General features: G+C 44.4%; 1 protein-coding gene across 1 annotated transcript in view; it reads left to right on the forward strand.

The window, feature by feature from the left end:
- Positions 1-15,974, forward strand: part of PLPP4 (phospholipid phosphatase 4) — a 188,300-nt gene that overhangs the window by 128,671 nt on the left and 43,655 nt on the right. The window contains exon 5 of the mRNA XM_068549071.1: positions 1,572-1,696. Coding sequence (XP_068405172.1) covers positions 1,572-1,696 — 125 coding nt within the window. The remainder of the gene's footprint in view (positions 1-1,571; positions 1,697-15,974) is intronic.

The following is a 15,974-nucleotide window of genomic DNA, read 5'->3' on the forward strand; positions in this document are numbered from 1 at the left end:
CCGATTCCCAGGCCGTGTCCACTCTGAGGTTCTGGTTCAGTAGGTGAATAGCCACACTTGGAGAAACACTAGCCACATAGGGGAGAGACAGTAAGCCAGCAGTTCTGATAGATTACTGATAATTGATATGTTACAGATACCGATAGATTGTTAGTGGGCCCAGGTCCCAGAGCTGGAGGACCAGTGAGTCAGTCTGTGTGAACTGTGACCCAGTTCGTACAGAAAAGGGGGATTGTGTTGACAGTGCTAGCAAGACCTTGTCCACGGCAGGCGTTCGGCAGAGGTTAGCTGAATTAATGTGAAGTAATTCACCATCACACATCTGTGTGAGAATCCACACTTGAGTGAGGTGGACAAGCATGGGGTGAGCTGTGTAGGTACAAGAATCCAATTGCTGGGGTTCGGAGCTTGTCTTTGCCACTTACTGGTTGTGTGTGACCTTGGGCAGTAGTGTAATCTTTCTGAGCCTTCATTTTCACACCTGTGAAATGAAGGAGGTCCGAGGGCCTGCCCCAGGGTTGTCATAAGAATCGTATGACACATAGAGTCACAGATGTAGAGAACAAACTTACGGTTACCGAGGGGGAAAGAGGGGTGGGAGGAATTGGGAGATGGGGATTGACTTATATACACCACTATGTATAAAATAGATAACTAACGAGAACCTGCCGTTTAGCACAGGGAACTCTACTCAGTGATCTGTGGTGACCTAACTGGGAAGGAAATCTAAAAAAGAGGGGAATCTATGTATACATATAACTGATTCACTTTACAGTACAGCAGACACTAACGCAACATTGTAAAGTAACTATACTCCAAGAAAAATTTTAAAAGAAAATAAAATTTAATAAAACATGCACCCATGGGCGGTGCTTAGTGCTGGGTCTGGTATGCAGTACGTACTCAGTACATGTTAGCCGTGATTGTGGCAGGAGGCTCGGCCTCGGGGCCGGCTTGTAGCTGCTTCCCTGTAGAGCCTGCCCTGCAACCTGGACCAGGAGCCGACCTGGCGACCGTGTGCTCTGCATCTTGGAGCTGAGCTTTCAGGTCCTCTCAGTGAGGTTAAGTGAGACCTGCTATTTAAGGAAGGGCAGGCAGTTGGCCGTCCAAATTCAAGATACAGGGCCACGAGGAGGCTGGAGGCTTGGGTCCTGGAAGCAGCCTCCGAGTAGCGGACCCATAGTTGGAGGCAGGAACTACCCTCTACTCCGCCGGCCCTGTGCTTAGGTGGCTCCTGGAAGTCATCTCACTTGACCTGCAGGACCTCACCTTTGGGTAGGTATTGATCTCCCTTTTTTACAGATGTGGAAACTGAGGCTGGGGTGGGGGATGGCTACATGACCTTCCCAAGGTCATAAAACTAGTAAGTGGCAGAGTGGGAGTTCCAGCCCAGATCTTTCTGACCCCAAAGCCTGAGCTTTGCCTAAGCCCATAGTGTCTTTGGGGCGGGGCGGGCTGCGCTGTTGATGGCAGAAGAAGGAGCTAGGACAGCAGGGGACAGCGGGGTTAGCTTGGGGTTTGTTTGTGATGGCAGCGTTTTATATTGAAAATGTCCATGGTGTCTTTTGTAGACCTCGCCCCGATTTCTTTTACCGCTGCTTTCCAGATGGAGTGATGAACTCGGAAATGCACTGCACAGGTGACCCCGATCTGGTGTCCGAGGGCCGCAAAAGCTTCCCCAGCATCCACTCCTCCTGTAAGTTCAGTGGCTGGGACACTCTGATTCCTGGGTCATGTCTCCTGATCACTTTCTTTGGGAGTTTAGGTGGAGAGAAAAGAGTTGATACACGGAGGTCGAGCACGGTTCATTTTTCTTCACTGGTTGGCTTGGAAACAAGATATTTAATAGGAAATAATAAGCCTGAGGACAAGGCTCTGGAGTTTACAAAACATTGTATATGTTGCTGTTGTGAACTCGGCAGAGTGTAACATGTGACACTTTACCCTTTGGCAGTACCAATCAGAACTTGACAGTGCAAGGGAATTAACCATGTTCCCTGGGACCTTATGCCTTTCAGCTCAGTGTTCTCTGTAGTTTACTCCTTCAGTGAAGGTAGTGTGTGTGTGTGTGTGTGTGTGTGTGTGTGTGTGTGTACCAACATATAGTGTATATATGTATATGTATATAAATGAACATACACCCTCCCCAATATATAGTCTGATTATGGGTATGTGAGCTGGGACCAGCCTTAAGCAAAGAATAAATAACATGAATCAGGTGCGGTGTGGTATAGTGCAAAGCATACAGGTCTTTAAAGTGTGACACATCCTGACTCTGCCGGGTTCTAGCGCTGTGACTTAACCTCTCTGTGCCTCAGTGCCTGCTGTGTAAAGTGGGAATAAGGCCTCCGCTGTTGGTTGGAGTGAGGGTTAAAATAAGCGATGAGGATCACTGACATTTCTGGAGCGTCTATGCCAGGCCCAGATGTTAAGGTACATTATCTTATTTAGTCCATTCAGGATCTGTCAGGTACTTGGTATCATGCTTCAAATAAACCCCAGTCATCCATGCATTGTTTAGTCTCAGGGCTGAGGTTCCCGGAGTGTTCTGGTTTGTGTCTTCATTCGTTCCCTCAGTGTTCACTGAGTGGCTGAGGTGCCAGGCACTGTGATAGGTGTTGGGGACACAAAGATAAGTGAGACACAGCTCGTGTCCTGGGGAGTCCACGGGCAGTGGCAGGCTGTAATTTAGGTTGGTGATTCTGGGATCATTGGAGAGGAACCAGGCCCACAGGTGACCACCTGGGAGAGGACAGCCTGCTCTCCTGATCCGGAGTCCTTGATTCCCCACAGGTCTGATCGTTGTTTAGCTTTGGCGAGCCTGTTACCTTAATCTTTTCTCTTTTTTCTAAGTACCTAATACACACCCTGATAGTGGCTGGATCAGGGAATAACTGGACGGCCTTTCCTGCAGAGTGGTTGTTGGGCGTTTTGCTCAGAGTCATTAGAGATTAGGGCCTGTCAACCATATAGAGGTGCCCGGCCCTCTAAGTGGATCTCCGTCAACCTGTGCCACAGCCCTGCCAGGTCTGGTTGTCCCCACTTTGTGTACAGGGACAGTGAAGCTTAGACAGACTCAGCAACTTGTTCAAGGACACTTAGCTGACCTTCATGCCAGCCTCTAACACGATAGTGTCTTGGGCTTTAGGTGATTAAATACAACAAGGTGTTCACAGCCCACGTTCATTTAAATAACTCATTTTCTCCTCTAGTTTACTGGAGACTTTAGTGGGTTGAATAATGGCCCCCAAAAAGGTATGTCCAAGTCCTAGCCCACAGAACCTGTGAATGTGACCCTATTTGGAAAAAAGTCTTTGCAGATGTAATTAAGGATCTCAAGATGAGATCATCCTGGCTTTAGGGCCCTAAGTCCAATGACAGATGTCCCTATAAGAGAAAGGCAGAAGAACATTGAGACTTAGAGATGCAGGGAAGAAGGCCACGCGAAGGCAGAGGCAGTGATTGGAGTGATGCAGCCGCAAGCCAAGGAACACCTGGAGCCACCAGAAGCTGGAAGAGGCAGGGAAGGAGCCTCCCCTGGAGACTTCACAGGGACCGTGGCCCAGCCAACACCTTGATTTTGGACTTCTGGCTTCCAGAACTGTGAGGGAATAAATTTCTTTCATTTTCAGCCACCAGGTTTGTGGTAATTTGTCACAGCAGCCCTGAGAAAAGAAAAAGGAGACTTAGACTGAACACATTGGTTCATGGAGAGGGTTTGGCTTTGGAGTCACGGGGGAGATTGAGAGAAAGCACGCTCCTGGGCGTGCTTCCTAAAATGCCCTCTGAGGTTAGTATGGCCAGGGGCACAGCCTGCATGACGGTGTAGGGTTCACAGTGCTTCTAGGCTCCAGTCACTCCCGTTATTTAAGGTCACGCATCCATTTGGAATCACTTCCTGTCCAAGTTTGTTCTTCCTCTCTGGAGTCATGTTTTGTTTTAAGTGAGTCTGTTTCGGAGGCAGTGTAGGTGCCAGCTGGAGGAATGCCTGCAGTATTGATTTCCTGTCTCCTTACTGTCAGGGATTCCTGTGCTGGCATTGTTTAGAGGTACCTGGGATGGTATTCACCTGGGGTCCGCCTCTGTCTGCTCTCCATCTGTATCCTTGTGGGGTCACTCAGGTTCTCTGTTGTTCTAAGACATGTTCTGTTCTCCCAAAGACTTGGCGCTGAGTTTCAAAAATTATAAGCAGTAAGAAGTGAAACTCTGTGGGAAGACCTTAATCCTGGCTTTCAAACTGTTAACTGAGGACTGCAGCACAGTTTTGTAGCTACTGTTGCATTTGAACTTGGGAGGGAAATAGGTCTTATGTGAATAACTCAAGCTAGAAGAGTGCTGGACCACAAAGAGTAGAGGCCGGGACCCACAAAAGTGTTTCTTTCAGAGGCTCACCCTCCCTGTCAAATGCGTCTCCTGACAAGTCTGGCCACCAGCTGCCTTGTCGAATGCGAGGCTGATGTCCCGTCTGTGCTAGACAAGTTTTTTGACAGAGGCTATTACTATCTTTTGCTTAAGATGTACTTATAATGTTACAGATTTTTACTACTTGGCAGACACAGAATCCTCCCCAGCCTCTAGGCTTTGGGGAGTATTTTCATCTGTTCTCTTTCTCTTTTTTATGACAGGTCAGAGACTGCCTTGCAGGGAGCTGCCATATCCACTTAGAAAAACCATCAGTGCTGTTTTCTGGATTTCTTATTGTAGCTAATAGGAAGCCTAGTGGTTGGTGTGACTCTTTGCTCCTCCCAAGAGGTGGCAGACCTCAGAGGGGGTGACCTCAGTGGACTCCCATTTTGTGTACACACTCTTTCTCCCTTCAGTAAAATCAACTTCGTGGGTTGCATTTGGGTGAGTGGACACAGGGGTTCTGGACCAAGGGATCTCCGGAGACGAACTCCCCATTCTAGGTAAACATGGGTTTGCTTCTGTTCTGGTCACAGGTAATTGGGGACTGGAAGGTAGTCGATGTCCGCATGTCATCCTGCAGAACAGTTGGTTTTCTTTGAACACAAGAACAAACATTGATTACTTTTGGAAACAAAAGATCTTGTTCTCAGTTTATCATAAGCAGTCCAACGGCACTGCCCTGAAGGGCTCATGTGCCAGACTTTCAGCAAACGGCACGTCCCTGTGGTAGCCATGCTATGGGACTTGCTCTGTGAGGCAGCCTAAGCCACGCTTGCTGGAAAAGCAGAGATCACAGTTTCAAAGAGCGAGTGATTTCCTTCAGAGTTTTGAGAAGCTTGGGGTTTAAAGTGGAGAAAGGCAATGTGGCTTTAAAGCAGGGATATTCTGAAAAGGGGATTGTCTTTCATCATACCATCTCAGCTTTTGATTGGGTGTTGTTTCAACTTCCAGAAAGAGGATAGATTTCAGAGAGAAAAATTGAAAAAAAACAAAACAAAAACAAAAAACCTTACTATTGCCAAGTCAATCTATTAAGAAACTTATTTTCTATAAAACGGTGGGAATGAATAAAGTGATACTGTTGTCCAGGGGTCGGCAAATGACAGCATGTGGGCTGCCTGTTTGGTAAATAAAGTGTTCTTGGAACACAGAGATGCCCATCATTTACGTATTGTTTATGGAGGCTTTCACTTTACAATGGCAGAGTTGAGTAGTTGCAGAGAGACCTGGCCCACAAAACTGCAAACATGTTTCCCATACTCCAAACAAATAGTATTGAAAAGCATTACCACAGGGGTCCCAGTGGGGGAGGGATGAATAGGCAGAGCACAGAGGATTTTTAGGGCAGTGAAACTACTCTGTGTGACACTGTAACGGTGGATGCCTGCCATGATACATTTGTTGAAACGCATAGAATGTACAACCCCAAGGCTGAAGCCTAATAAAAACTGTGGACGTTGGGTGATTATGATGTGTCAGTGTAGGTTCATCAATTGTAACCACTGCTGGAGGATGTTGCTAATGAGGGAGGCTCTGCATGTGTAGGGGCTGGGGGTCTATGGGAAGTCTCTGTACCTTTTAAAATTTGCTGTGAACCTAAAACTGCTCTAATAAACTAACGTCTAAGAAAAAGGCTTTACTAAAGCAAGACCAGTGCGCTTGAATTGTGCACATAGATGTTTCATTTTAAAACAAGTCCATTATCGTATAAAAAGGGGGCATTTATGGGATAATCAGTGCTTGTGGGATGCATTCTTTAAATGACAGACAAAATTTCAAGGCATATCTGGCCGATGGTGATTTAACAGATTCTTGTTGAGTACTTAGTGTTTTATAGGTACAGGCTTGCACTTGGGGAGGGTACCGGATGCTCAGACGTGGCCATGTGCTGTTTGGGACCAGGGCAAATACAAGGTGCTTTAACACAGTGCTCTGGGATTGGGGGGCTGGGAATTCCAGTTGGGGAACAGGGAAAGCCTCTGGAGGACAAGCTCGTTCTCCTGTCATTTCCCAGGAGAGTACGCATGAGCCAGGTGTTTTGGGTCATTTATGTTTGAAGTGTCTTTATTCTATTTTCTAGCTGAATGTAGAATTCTAGGTTGAAAATCAGTTCTGTGCAGGATTCTAGTTTACCGTGTGCTTCAGAGAGACCCAGTGACATTCCCTGCTTTCGTTTTGCTTTTCTCTTTCTCTCTCTGGAACCTCTTAGGAGCCTTTAGCTCTGGTCATCTGAAGTTTCACAATGATGTGCCTTCCTGGGGCTTTTTTCTTTGTATTTACTGTTCTGGTCTCTCAGTGGGTCCTTTTATTCTGTAACTTTGTGTACCTCCCTCTTATATTCCCTATTTCTTTTCTCTGGATCCTGTATTAGGCAGATACTGAATCTCCTGGGTTGATTTTATCTTTTAATTTTATTACCTATTGTCTTTGTCTTTTTGTTCATCTCTCTAGGAGATTTTAAAAAATTTTTTTACCAGCCCTTCTACTGAATTTATTATGATTTTTATATTTTTAATTTCCGAAAGCTCTTTCCTGAACTCTGATTTAAAAAAAAATAACGTCGGGTTCTTTTGTCATAAGTACAGTGTCTCTTTCTTCTTTGTCTGCAGGTATCATCTGCTCTCGCCTTCTCTTTATCTGCATGTTTTTTGGTATCTGGCTTTCCTTAAATATCTGGAGATCTTCGGCTGGATGTTCTTATTTAGCGTGGGAGCCCTGAAGCTAACTGGACAGAACCCCTTAAGTGGGCTTCACTGAAGGGTGGGTGGGGGGTGAACTGGTTGACCCTGAGTGTTAGCATCTGGCCTTTACTTAAAGGCCGTTCCATTCCCTGGAGGAGGCACCCCCTTCCCTGTCTCTGGCCAGGTGTACATGAACCTGGCATGTCTGGAAGCCAAGCCCAGGGGCTTGGTTTCTCACAGGTCACCTTGCGGACCTTCCCTCAGGCCCCTGTTTTCGGTCTGATTGTTCAGCCCTGTTTTCTACTTGCCTGCTTTTTCCCAGCCCAGAGCCTTGAATGGTTAAACCTTCTACCTCCTTCAAAAGTTGGGGAGGTGACAGTGTCCTGGTTTGAGGATGGGGTGGGGACCTGGAGAGTTTAACTGCTCTCTGGGGACTTCCCAGCTACTCTGCTGTCCAGCCCACGTCTCACCCCTGCCTCCTGCAGTACCGGTTCAAAGCTTTGCAGGGCCCTGCCTGGTGAATTAGCGCTTCTCGTGAGCACCGCTGTCCGCAGGCATGGAGGTGCGCCTTTCCCCGGCTCTGCCAGCTGCCTCCCATCCTCGGGTATTGTGGGGTGCAGTTGAGGTGCTTCTAGCTCCATTTAAGATAGAATTTGTTTCCCTATTTGCATTAGTCAGGGTTCTCCAGAGAAACAGAACCAATAGGGTATATGTATATATAGAGAGGGAGAGGAATAGTTATTTTAAGGAAATGGCTCACAAGATTGTGAGGGCTGGCAAGTCTGAAATTTGTAAGGCAGGCCGGCAGGCTGGAAATTTGGGTAGGATTTCTCTGTTGTAGTCTTGAGGTAGAATTTCTCACTTGGGAAACCTCAGTCTTTGTTCCTAAGGCCTTTAGATGATTGCATGAGAGCCACCTACATCGTGGAGGGTGAGCTCCTTTACTTAAAGTCAACGGCTTGTAAATGCTCATCATATCTAAAAAATATCTTCAAAGCAACTTCCAGACTGGTGTTTGACCAGACATCTGGGCACTATGACCTAGCCAAGTTGACACATAAAATTAGTCATCACGCTATTGCTCCTTCCTTCCCCTATCGTTTTAAATTCAGAAATACCATCATAATGCTCTGATACCTAATAGTTGCAGGGGCACCATATGTTAGAAGAGTCTCATGCAACCTCAGCGTTACTATGATGACGGAGTCCTTGAGAGTGGAGTGCATACACCAAAGGGTCTTTGTAGGCTGAGTGTCTGGGAGTTTGCTTTTGTGGAACAAATCTAAATGGGTTGTAACTATGGATTGAGAAATTATCATAAGATATCATCTATGCTAAGCAGCCAGGTTTAATTCCATCAAGCATGAATATTTAATATTATAAACCAGCTGGTTTTTGGAGTGGTTAGGCAGGCTTTTGCATAAAGAAACAGGAAATAGGAGAGCAGAAGACATTGCAGGATTTGTTTGTTTTGCATCATTTAATGAAATGAAATTGCTATCCAGGGTTTTGCTGGTAGATGGGAAGCTGCTTCTTCTTTTAAAAATGGTATAAAATGGCATGGGCTGCTTTGGGTCATTGGTTCAACCAGGACGAATTGCTGGTTTTGTCTGAGGTCAGTTCCATTTGTGTGGTTTGTCTTCTAACTGAGAAATGAAAGCTTCCAGATTCACTGTCGTATCAAGGGACGCATCAAACTTGGCAAGAGCCTCTCCTGGCTTTTTTCCTAGTTTTGTATTATCCTTTATCTCAAACTTCCAAGACAATTTCCGAGGTTCTGGGCAGCAACTGCACTCACTTTGCAGCTTTTTCATCATTCAAATGAAGACTCCCCTGAATGCTGGAAAGACTTGCTTTGGGGATGCCCAACCCTTGGAGGCAATGATTGCTTTAAGAAGAATCAGACCTCTTTGTAGGATGATGTTCCTCAATCTTTTTTCATTATCACCCTTCCTCATTTTATAGGCTTCCCCCCCTCCCCCACCCAGTTTCTCTTCTCTACCGTGAAATATTAATTCCACAGATAGATTGTATATCTGTTTATGTACTGTGGCCCTGTGGAGGACCACAAGCAATTGTAATAGCTAAGATTTTCTCATCTCCCCAAGAACCAATTTTTGTCCCCTTGGGGGCGACATTGTCTTGGTGGGGAATGGGGTTCTTGGTTTCTCTTATGAGCAGTAAGCTTTCTCCTCCTGAGGACGGGTGAGACTTTCTTGTTTCTTTGCATGTCTCATAATTTTGTTGTTGTTGTTTTTGGAAATTGGGTAGTTTGGGTAATATATTGGAGCAGTTGTGGGTACTGGTCAATCCTCATTCTGGGGCTTGTTTTTGCTGTTTGCTTATTCATTTGTTTAGTGACTGGTTGGATTATTTTAGTGAAGTCTGTTTACCCCACCATGGGAAGCCTCAGTGTGGTGTGGCTCTTCAGAGGCTGCAGCCTTGGGCATGTGCACACTCAGCTGGGATGACAGTGGTTTGAGTAGGGTTCTCTTTGACTGTGTTTTTCCCTGACCACACCCCAGTGCTAGGTTCCACTGACTGATGGCTCTGTTGTTGTCAGCAGTGCTCTGGGACATAAATTGCTCCACAGATTCATCCAATTAAATTCAAGCTCCTTTTCAGGGATAGCTTTTGAGGTCATGTTTGAGATTTGTCCATCCCCCAAGATGAACATCCCCTTCTTCTTCCCCTGGTTCTTGCTGGTAAACTAGCTGGCCTACCACTTAGTTTCTATCTCCAGTGAAGCTGCTGTTCTCCTCTTAATTGCTTTTCATCACAACCTTACATACGATGTTTGTGAGAGTACCCTTAGGCGTGAACTTTACCAAGTTCCAATAAAGTCAGTTCCTTTGGGAAGAGCTCCAGAACTCTCTATTTTAAGGTCTGCCTCTCCCCGAACCTTGTCTCTGGGGCTGAAGACAGGGACAGTGGCAGGTTCTTTCTAAGTGATGCTCTTGCCTAGGACTTGGGCACTGGATGGAGGGGAGCACAGTAGCTTCTGGTCTTCTTGGGAGGTGATAACAGCCTGTCTCTCCCAGCAAGAGAACATTGCCCTTGACTAGGAGCTGTGGGAAGAGGGAGAGGGAGCCCTGTGTTCTGGGCTGTACCGGTCTGGAATGGACTTTGCATCATCCTAGGCTGGGAGGGAAGGAGGAAGAATGGATCAAGGTTCAGATGCCACAGATTCTCACTGTCCTTACTGAGTTTTAGTATATCTTCTTAAATTAATGTTTCTTCACTTGCTGTACGCTCTTAGGACCACTTCCAGAGACTTAATTATTTTTTTAGTAATTTTCTCCAGTTTGGCTTGGGAGTGGGGTCCACAGAGCTTCTCATGTGCCCTTCTGGAAGTGGAACTCCCTTATGTCAGTTTTGATAAATTGTGTTTTTAAACTAGTTTGTACATGCATCTAGATTGTTGAATTTGTTAGTATATAAAAGTGTTCATAATATTCCTTTATTGACTTTTTGATGTCTGTTAAGAAAGTACAGTAGTGATAGGCCCTCTTCCATTTCTGATATAGTAACTTGTATTTTCTCTACTTTTTTTTATTGATTAACTTTATGCGTGGTTTATCAATTTTATTAAACTTTTCAAACAATCAACTTTTGTCTTATTTTCTCTATTTTTGTGTCTTTTCTGCTTTGTTGACTTTGGCTCTTATCTTCATTGCTTCCTTGTTTTTAGTTTGTGTTCAATTTGCTCATAGTCTTAAGTTGGAAATTGAAATAATAGTTTTTAAAGTCTTTTTTCCTTTCTAATGTAAGCATTGAAAGCTATAAATTTCCCTTAAGTCCTGTTTTAGCTGTATCCCACAAAATTTGTTATATTGTATTTTTATTGTTTTTATGTTCAAAATATTTTCTAACATCCCTTGTGGTTCCTTCTTTGAGCTATGGGTTATTTAGAAGTGAATTTTTTCACTTTCCGAATATTGAAGGCTTTTCCAGCTATTTCAGTGTTACGAATTTTTAATTTAGTTTTATTGTGACTAGAAAACATACTATACAAAATTTCAGTCTTTTGAAATTTATGGAGATTTGTTTTATTGCCTAGTATATACTTTATCTTGGTGGATCTTTCATTCACACCTGAAAACATATTCTGAATTTGTTGGCTGTGGCACTCTATATGTGTCAATTAAGTTAAGACGGTGTCATTCAGAGACTTTTGATTCTTTCTTTTCTTCTTTTTGTCTCGTTCTGTCAGTTGAGAGTAGAGTTTGATAATGTTCAACTATGATTACAGATTTTGTCTGTTTCTCTTTTTAGTTTTGCTGGTTTTGCTTCTGATGTTTTGGAGCTCTTTTTATAGGCACTTACACATTTATGATTGTTTTATATTCTTGTTATCTTGACCCTTTTATCATTATGAGATGTCCTATGCTCTTCATTCTCTCTCCTCCTATTTCATGTAATGACTTCTTGTGGATGTGAGGCCCCTAGGCCCATCAGAGATCTTGTTCTTGGCCTGTGGTGATAGCATGGACTTGAATTGTAAAGGAATTGTTGGATCGGCAGCTGTTTTGTGTGGGTTCCTTTTATCACTGTTTCAAGCCATTGGCTTTTAACTCAATCGTCCAAATTTCAGCCGAGAAGTCATTTAGGATGTTAGGTGTGTTCTAAAACTAGAAATTCATATGACCACATGTCTTCTGTAATGGACACCTTCTGGGATATAGATAGATGGGAGGAAGGAAGGAAGGGAAGTAGGTAGATAGATATCATGAGACAACACTGTTCCACGATCCCCTTCTCTGGAAATTGTTCCAGTCCTGAGGTGGGTGCCCAGGCTCAGCTGGGGCACCTGCCATAGAAATATTATCTTTTGGGTTCAGAACCACCCCAGGTCCTTTCTTTGTGTTTTCGCAGATTCATATCTAGTGTGCATATCCTTAGAACCAGTGTGCTTTCTTTTCCCTTTCGGGTAGAACTCATAAACATACATACGTTATTCCCATGAGGGTCTCTACAGCACATATTTCATTCCAGACTTGCTTCGTTTATGCCTCCCACTGGGCCTGAGGGCCATCTCTCTTGCCTCTGTTGGCATCTGCTTGGAAAATGCAAAGTCATTTGAGTGTTAGCTGGAGCCAACTTAATTAAGAAGTTAAGTCTGCTGAAGGAAAATGAAACAGATCATTCTGCAGCCAAGTGTGTGCAGTTGTTGGATGATTCAAGCCAATGCTTGAACACACTCAAGCTGTCAGAACCCACTCATATTCCTTTAGCACTTACTATGTAATACACATCAATTTCTAACTACCAGCACCTGCTTCTCTCTCTGAGGGCTTCTGTGGTTGCCAGAACCCTCTCTGCCTGTGCTTACGACAGACTGGGCACATAGGGAATGAATGCTTACCCTGTCCCCTAGAGCAGTGGTCCCCAACCTCTTTGGCACCAGGGACTGGTTTCATGGAAGACAATTTTTCCAAGGACCTGGGGTGGGGGGGATGGTTTCAGGATGATTCAAGCGTGTTACATTTACTGTGCACTTTATTTCTATTATAATTACTTTGTAATGTATAATGAAATAATTATACAGCTCACCAAAATGCTGACAGGAGGCGGAGCTCAGGCCGTAATGCGAGCGATGGGGAGCGGCTGTAAACACAGATGAAGCTTCGCTCGCTCGCCCACTGCTCGCCTCCGTCTGTGCGGCCCGGTTCCTAACAGGCTATGGACCGATACTGGTCCGTGGCCCAGGGGTTGGGGACCCCTGCCCTAGTAGCCTACAGCCAATGATTACTGGGGGATGATGTATAAATACCCCAGCTACCTTACCCCTTAGGTGGAGCAGGTCTGAGGTGTGTGTTTTACACTGTCTCCCAGAGTTCCCCAGTAGAACTGAGCCCTTGCTGCCCACAGTGGTACTTGCTTGATGTCACACGCTTTGCTGGCTTCCTTCCCATACCTCTCACTTCCCCACTGATGTTTCCTGGGACCATCTTCCTATTAAACTACTTGCACTTGAATCCATCTCAGGGTCTCATACTGAGGGAACTCAAACTAAGACATTACCATGGCTAGCTCCTGCTTATTCTTGAGTTTCAGCCTAAAGGTGGCTTTGTTTAGGAAAACCACCCTGAATACCCTGAAACTCCTATCATCATTCTTTGTCATAGCACATAGTTGAGTCCGTCATCATCCTGGTTGTTTACCTGTTTTTTGTCTGCCTCTGCTTCATGAGAGCAGGAACCTTGATTATCCCCAGCACTGATGTGTTCCCAGGACCTAGCACAGCGAATGGCTCATTATAGGTGCCTCCAAATATTTATTGAACTAATTGATTTGTTAGCTTAATTGAAGAAAGACTCAAGTGAAGCTACATTTATGCTATAAAAAATGGGTCCCAAATTCACCATCGACGCTGAGTTCTTGGAACACCCCTGCCTTCCTTTGTCTAGAGTAAGAAAGAGACCTGAGCTGTTAGGGTAGTGTGGTCAGCTCTCCTGCTAATCAGCAGTGTAATCTCATGGCAAACCCTTGACTGCTCAGTCTTCTCTTTTACTCTTAGAAGATGAAGGGATATAGTTGGGATAGGGTTTCATAACTCATTTTGAGTGATGGAATTCTGGGTCTTTTTCAACCTCTCTGTCATCAGCTTTATAAGAGGGTTTAAAAATACCTCCCAGAGGTGTTGTGAGTATTGAAAAGGATAAAGGCTGTGAAGCCCCTTGTACTGTGCCGGCACACAGTAGGTGCTTTGTGACTGGATCCCCTCTCTGCCCCCTCCAGCAGAGCTGAGGATTCCGCTAATGCCTGCAAAGACCAAGATGACACCGTGGGACAGGGTCCTTTCTGCTTGGAAGCCTGGGGTGGGACCTTGGGACTGGGGACTCCTGGGAGGAGAGACCAACGAGCTTCTTTACTCCAGAGCTTAGATATTCCAGAGTCTTTGTTTCTTTTGTAAGCAGACATTTTCAGAAGTTAAAACTTCTTCGGGAGCCTTTTTGTACTTGTTTCCACCAATAAATGATTCAGTTTCAGTTGGTTGTCTCTCATAGGATTTTCTCCCTCAGTTTTCTAGGCCATGAGGATCTCTACAATTTTTCATCAAAAAGAAAGGAAGGAAGGAGAGAAGGAAGAAAGGGGAGGAAGGGAGGAAGAACCCTTGCTTTCTTTATGGTTCATTTACTAACTAGATGCTAGGTGAAACTTGACAGACTCCAGATCCCATGGTGATTAGTAACTTTGTAAAAAAATATGGCTCATATTTTTGTCCTTCACTAATATGGCCTTTTGGTCAAATGTTTGAGTATTTTGGCCTGGGTATTATTTACCACATCTTACAAATAAAACAAGATTCCATTTATTTTCTTTCAAAACTGTTCCCTTCTGGAAAAGAAGAAAAGTGACTGGCACTTGCTGACTGGCTCGAGCCAGGGAGCCCAGTGGAGAACTGCCCGTGTCTCCCCATTTCTTGGTCTTATGGTCAGAGGATTCATTTCCTCCTGTTATTAGGATTTAGCTATAAGAACAAGTGAGATGCTGCCATGTATTTCACGATCCGGCCTTTGTCACGATATCTTAGGTAAAACTCCCAATACTCTCTAAGTGCTTCAGGAAGTATTCATTCACTCATTTCTTTAGTGATTCAGTCATTTATTCAACACTCGTTTAGTGGACCTACTATGTGCCAGGTCTGCTTGTGGTATAAGAGGAGACAGATGCCATCCCTGTCCTAGCAGCATTTACAGGACACGGCCACTGTGAGCCATATGGTGCCTTATGCCAATTAGGAAAAGGTGTCTCTTGCTCCCAGCAGATGCAGTCCCAGGTACAGGGTGTCATCAGCAGAAAGCAGGCATCCCTTATCAGCTGGGCACCCTTGGGCAGTGAGTATTCTGAACAGCCATTCTTGGCAGCCCTGATGGACAGCAATGGACATTAAACAAATCATTACTCAGATAGCTAATTACAAGCCTGCATATACAAGTAGGAAAAGTACATAATAACTAAATGGTGTCTCTTACGTAATCAGAGGCATCTGGGACAATTAATTCTGAAGGAAGTGTGAGGCAAGACCAGAGAAGAGGGGCTGAGAACATTTCTCACGGGGAGAACCCCAAGCATCCCTGCCTGGTGCCTATGGAGAAGAGAGCCAGGACACTTAGATAATTTTAAGACTTTTGGATTTCTAGTCTAATCACCATGAGCATTCATTTATTTTCTCTTTCTCTATATGTTCATAACTACATATTGCTGAATGTCAAAAGAATGCTATTATAAGACCTATCCTGGGGCAAAAAATGATAAATTTGCTTTTATAGTCATTAGATTTCTCTACATAAATACTTTGATATTTAAGAACATTTCTATATTGGTTATGATAGAGAATAATTATTTTCAGATTCAGACAGACCTGAGTTTGGCCTGGCTCCATTACTTAGTAGTGATGTGATCTTGGGCAAGTTGCTTCATGACTTTCTGCCTCAATTTACTCATCTGTAAAATGGGAGTTCTAATCTCTACCTTTTAAGGTGTGGGGAAAATTAAATGAGATGATTTAGTGCCCATTCCCCCTTGAACTCTGACTCTGGGAAAGATCGGAAGAGGCTGGTCTCTGTTCTCTTTGGAGGAGATAGGAGGGCAAGAGTGAAACAAAGTCTGCCCCATATGTATCTATGCAAATGCGTTTGTTTCTAATACAGTAGGACAGCCGGCTACAGATGCATCCAGTTGAGTTCTCTACCGAAAGGTGTGTGTTTGATTATTAGATTCTTAATAATGTCCTTCATGGTATGTGTTTTACTGTTAGAGTCGTGCAATATATTCAGTCAACATATTTTTTTTGTGATGGTTCTCATGTCTACACCTATGATATTAATTTGATTCTACATACAGATCTGTACACTTCAGAAACTCACTGTCTTATAATTT

The sequence above is a fragment of the Eschrichtius robustus genome, chromosome 7 (assembly GCF_028021215.1).
Source record: "Eschrichtius robustus isolate mEscRob2 chromosome 7, mEscRob2.pri, whole genome shotgun sequence".
Classification (NCBI taxonomy): domain Eukaryota; kingdom Metazoa; phylum Chordata; class Mammalia; order Artiodactyla; family Eschrichtiidae; genus Eschrichtius; species Eschrichtius robustus.